The 5,230-nt window shown below is 39.5% G+C and overlaps 1 protein-coding gene across 1 annotated transcript; it reads right to left on the bottom strand.

Moving 5' to 3' along the window:
- Nucleotides 1-619: 619 nt before the first annotated feature.
- LOC122275842 (oligopeptide transporter 3) lies at nucleotides 620-5,024 on the bottom strand. The gene is made up of 6 exons (XM_043085130.1): nucleotides 4,278-5,024; nucleotides 3,819-3,916; nucleotides 2,599-3,168; nucleotides 1,940-2,195; nucleotides 1,607-1,789; nucleotides 620-1,520 (listed from the first exon to the last, which is right to left on the bottom strand). The coding sequence occupies exons 1-6, from the start codon at nucleotides 4,779-4,781 to the stop codon at nucleotides 903-905; spliced, it is 2,229 nt and encodes a 742-aa protein (XP_042941064.1). The 5' UTR covers nucleotides 4,782-5,024; the 3' UTR covers nucleotides 620-902.
- Nucleotides 5,025-5,230: the final 206 nt, after the last annotated feature.

Here is a 5,230-nt window from a genome sequence, read left to right as displayed (position 1 = left end):
AATTCCACCCAAGAAAATTGCGTAACAATTTCATTGGCTGATATATATATCATGAAATTTCAAGCTTTTTTTTTTTTTTTTTTTCCCCTTTTCGTATTGAATTTATTTCAATTATCAATCTAAAGCAGCCATGGTCAGACAAACGCTGCAATCAAATCAGAATAGAAAAGGTTCCATACTTTCTTAGACGTTTAAAGAGAAGTTCTCAGAAATCAAGATATTGTAGACATTGAAGATTATCCTGTCTCTATTCATTCCCTGAATTAAGGGTTTCATTCAATAAAAGATGGACTTACTTTCCGAGAGAGAGAGAGAGAGAGAGAGAGAGAGAGAGAGGTTGAACCTCAGCAGGATTTTGATTCCATTAGGCTTCTCTTTCTAAATTTCTTACAAGAAACCCCAGCAAACAAAGCAAATACTAGATTCCAGCATAAAGAGTGATCAGAAGAGAAAGTAGAGAGATTGCCCCATTTACTTTAATTGTTTTAATTGCTTTTATTCTTAAAAGATTCTGGCAATTCTGTTTATTTATGATTTTTATCGACCCTCAGCGATGAGAGAATGGATGAAGATTTGCCTAAAAGGAAATAAAAAGGTTCAGAATAATGTGGTTGGGAAATACAGCAATTGCACACATCTTAATTAATATTGTCGAAGATCAAACTTCTGACAGTGGATTCTATGCGAATATCAACTTCCTACTGTCAGGTGTAAAGAGGAAGACCCACTCCTTATTTGCTTTCAGGGAGAGTAAACAAACATGTACAAATTCGCAAAGCAATTGGTTATTCAATTTTCTCTAAACCTTGCTCCAATATATATAATATCTCTTCCTCTGAAACTGCACCTCTTCCACCTATGTCTTGTAATCTTCAACACACTTTACTGCTTAGAATCTATGACTATTTAAAAACTGGGCATCCTTTAACCGCAATGCCTGGTGCAGTTGGGCATTTCGCCAAAGGGCAGTGGTCCAAAGCAGTCCCCCACCACTTCAAATCTCGGTTCTCATTTTGCAAAGCAAAGAACAAGAGAACACCCATGAAAGCAGTTCCAGCATCCAGTGCCGCAGATAGAACATAGTTATATCTCTGCCACCAGCGTTTATGGTATCTGAACACAAAGTAGTTAAAGATGGTTCCAGTGATAAGCCAACTAGCAATATTGGTGGGAGTTGCCGGTGGCAGTCCAGCAAAACCATATGCTATAACTGGAATATTTATCAAGAGAATCCATTTCTTCTCAGGAAAAATTTTGCTCAATACCCAAACAGGAACAGGCAAGACAGCTCCAATGAGGAACAACCATACCAAATTCCGGTACAGCCCTCCAGGTCCAAACAGCCGCCTTGGTCCAATCAGGCCCCATATGACAGAAGCATCAAAGCTCACTCGGTATTTAGGGCAAGTCCAGGGGCTGTCAGGATGCTGTGCATCAACATCGCAGATGTTCTCAATGTTCTCCAACATCCACCATGCAACTGCAAGGTTCACTGTACCCGCAACAAACGTTCCCACCAGCTGGAAAAATAAAAGGGCTAGTCAGCAACTTGTATTCTCGGAAAAAATCCAGATTTTATCAATGCGTAAGTTTCAGCTGTGGATACCTGAGCTGTGTACATACACCGTGGTGGAATTTTCATGTAGTGCCCAAGTTTGAGGTCAGATAAGAAAGAGAGAGCATGGACGGTACTAATTCTTCCGTAAATCTTGAAAAGCAAGTTTGCAATGGGTTTTCCGGGTAGGATATAACCAATTATGAATTCAGCTGTTATGTCATATCCAGGTTGCTGCATAGTAGTCACAAAAACATTGAGATGTTAAAATCATAAATCTACAAGTTCTTCCACCTTCCTGACCTATGTTGAAAATTGGTTTCTTGTCTTTTAAAAGGATAAAGACAAGAAGAAACACAGTAGCTCAGAAAGTTGATTCCTTACTTGGTTGGTAGTTGCTTGAATAACTCCAATTGGGAGGGTAACAATCCAAGCCAAGGCAAAGGCAAATAACATTCCCCACCAAGGGAGCTGAACATCTTTTTTCCACACAAAGGACATTACCAAGGATAGGATTATGCTCCCCGCTAACAAAATGAGGTACCACCATTGAGGCACTTGTTTGTAACTTTTCATCAATTTAGCATGGATGTCCAATTTTGCATTCTTCATTGCGGATCTGCTTTGCTTCAGAATATCACTAGGCAAAGGATCCCCATTAGTCAATTGGAATTAAAGCATATAATTAAGTATCAAAAGATAATCAAGGTAGTCATACCCAATTCTTTTCTACATAAACTAATACTTCTTGTGAAATAATTATGAAAAAAAAAGTCATTTTCCAGAATTATTAGCAAATGAAGAACCCAAAGAATCATTTATCCTGTGCTCCAACCATGGCAGTAGTCATAGCATTGCGTCTATCTTTTAAACCTGTCATTCTTAGGAAGTAAATCAGAAATGAAAGATTGCAATGTGTTATACTGCAATGTTCAATGTCGAAAATTACGGGCCACCATCTGATGTGATATTTAATTGGGCATCAGTATACAAGGCATGAAACTGTAAGTACTTTACATGACTCAAAGTTAAAAGCAGCCCACCTGCCATGAAATAGTGCCACATGAGTCAGTGTTGCTGTAAATCTTGCAAATCCTGATCCAATAGATAGGGCAAACAGGGGACTAAGATAAAGCTTCCCATAACTATCATAAGCAGCAACATTAAGATCATACTGTGGCGTCAAGATCTTAGTGGTATCATAACTCTGCCCAGTGCGAGTAAATAGCTGATTAGAAAATATGGGAAATTTCCGAGCATCAAAGGTGTCAAACTTCCAGTAACACAATGGGACAATTATGTAGATAAACATAATAAATCCAATCCCAACATTGAGAATGGAAGACCAGGGTGTCACAAGTGGGCTGCCATGATAAGCACATATCCCTGCCCAATCAAGAGTGAAGGCACCAACCCCAAGTCCATGGTAACCAGACCCAATTTGCTGAGCTGTGATACTACGGGGCCATGCCCAGCAGACCCATGAGAAGAATGTCAAAATTGGAAACAGATAGCCAGGGAGTGCGTAATAGGCGAAGCTCGCAGCCATGGCAATGAGGAAAAATTGCATCCTGGTAAAGCCTTTTGTTTTCACCTCCCTTTCATGTAGTGCTCTGTAACAACATAGGACTCGAGTGAATCAATATAAATTTTCATGGAAGATAATAACCGTTGATCAAATAGATTCAGACCATCTCCTTTCTCCTGATTTGAGTTATTTTAGCATCGATTACTTTTACTTTATCCATATGCTAATTCTTCATTACTACAAAATATAAATTAAGTAATTCATAGTCAACTTTACCTTATTTTTGAAAGTGGTATGCTATATCTAATTGAAGAGAATATAACACCAACGGGGCAAGATAGCCCATCAAACAAATCCTCAACCAATAAACACTCTCTGTTTATGACGTGGGAACAGGATAAATTTCTGCCTAACGATCTAAAAAAGCAATAGTAAGACAGTTGCAACAAATCTATGTTGTATTCCGAGTGAAATATGATGCAACTTATAAATTCAAAGCGCTATAATTACTCAAGTTGAGAGCACATGACATAACAAGCCAATTCTCGGCCACCAATGCAATTGTTGCGCTTCATTTGTTATTTTCTTACGTTCCATTTTGCTTGAACTTACCAATAATAGAAGTGTCACCTCCAATAATTCAAGTTATAAAATTGCGGCCAGTTTTAGTGGAGGTCTCTGTTTCGGGATAAAAGCCTGCATTTTCAGGATAAAATAAAGAAGAGGAAAACCGACCTAAACAGAGAAACCTGAGCAAGGTTTGAAGGCCACCACATCTCAACAGGATCGACAAGGTATCTCCTAAGCATCCCAGCCCATCCATACCCCAAAATCTGCGGGCCGAAACATAAATTACTTAATCAGCCAAACATATAAAAAAAAAAACTAAAAGAAGGGTGGAGGTTATAAATTCGAGCCTTCTGAACTGAAAAATAATGGAGAAAAAAAAAATAATTATCTTCAGGAGTTTTGACAAGTTGCCTCTACTAACCCATCAGTTCTTTCAAATCCTTCCCCATACTAAAAATAAAAATAATTTGATGCACTGTATTACTTAAATTTTGCATCGATCTTTAAACTTTCATTGATGAGGATAGCAACAAAGAAATGGCAATATAATAATGGAAATGTAAACGGCCTTTAATCCCACTAGCAAAAATTCACGAATCCCAGAAATTAATTTAAAAATGAAACCTGAGTAGTCAATACGATGAGGAGAGCACAAAGGAAACTCAAATTCTGCTTATAATAGCCTTTCATGACGGTGATAGCACCAATAGAGTAGGCATCACCCCCACCATATGAAACACCAGAATTGGCGAAGATGGTGATGATCACATGCTCCTTGATGTTGAAGGGCCCAGGGTTCAAGCTGAACCTCCACCCCAACAAGCTGTACTCCCTCCTGGGCAGCGTGGCTGCCATAAACCTGCCAATGGGTAGGGCCGCGATTTGCATTAGGATGGCCGAGATGATCAGAGGCTGCGTGCGGTACGTGAAGAAGGTGTTGAGGAAGATAAGGAGGGTGCATGTGATCAGCCCAAGAAACCACGCCCGAAAAGTCATCACCGGCAGTGATGGGTCATCGGTCTCCGGCACCACGAGGGCCACCTCCTCTACCGAACATCTTTCCTCTGAATGCTCATCAGCGCCGCCGTTTGCCTTCTCTGGAACGTCCGTGTGGTTCTTGGACGCCATTGATGGAGTTCAAAGCTAGCTCTGTAGAAAACAAAGAAGAGGCACACAGACCCAAAGACAGGCTTGGCAGCTCAGTCAATGCTTCTGCTGTCACTCTTATCTGTGGCGAGGATTGTACATAGGAAACTAAGAATAATATCTAAAGAAAAGTTCGGCATTCGCTTGAAAAAGGGTCAAGGAAAGGGGTTGGTTATATATAGAAGGAAATCCAGCTTGAATTTCTACTCTCTCTCCCATGACAATAATGCCATTCACTATATATGGTTTTTACATGATGGGCAAGACTCCATTATTTATATTCTGCTGTCTAATCTGAAGACTCTTCAACAGAAGGCTTTGCCCTTTTAACATTTTGCGCAGAGTCTCTGTTGCATAGAAAATAATGTAATAATTATTGAACCAAATGACTAAAATACCCTCGTATACTAATCACATGTGACTATGCATTT

The sequence above is a fragment of the Carya illinoinensis genome, chromosome 9, assembly GCF_018687715.1.
Source record: "Carya illinoinensis cultivar Pawnee chromosome 9, C.illinoinensisPawnee_v1, whole genome shotgun sequence".
Classification (NCBI taxonomy): Eukaryota; Viridiplantae; Streptophyta; class Magnoliopsida; order Fagales; family Juglandaceae; genus Carya; species Carya illinoinensis.
This window is presented reverse-complemented; position numbering and strand designations above follow the sequence as displayed.

Excerpts from the sequence above, each read along its gene's own strand:
- LOC122275842 (XM_043085130.1), bottom strand. The coding sequence starts at position 4,781 with ATGGCGTCCAAGAACCACACGGACGTTCCAGAGAAGGCAAACGGCGGC. Across the intron at positions 3,169-3,818 it reads GCTCAGGTTTCTCTGTTTAG|AGCACTACATGAAAGGGAGG; the intron begins GTCGGTTTTCCT and ends ATGTTGTTACAG. Across the intron at positions 1,521-1,606 it reads GGTGTATGTACACAGCTCAG|CTGGTGGGAACGTTTGTTGC; the intron begins GTATCCACAGCT and ends TTATTTTTCCAG.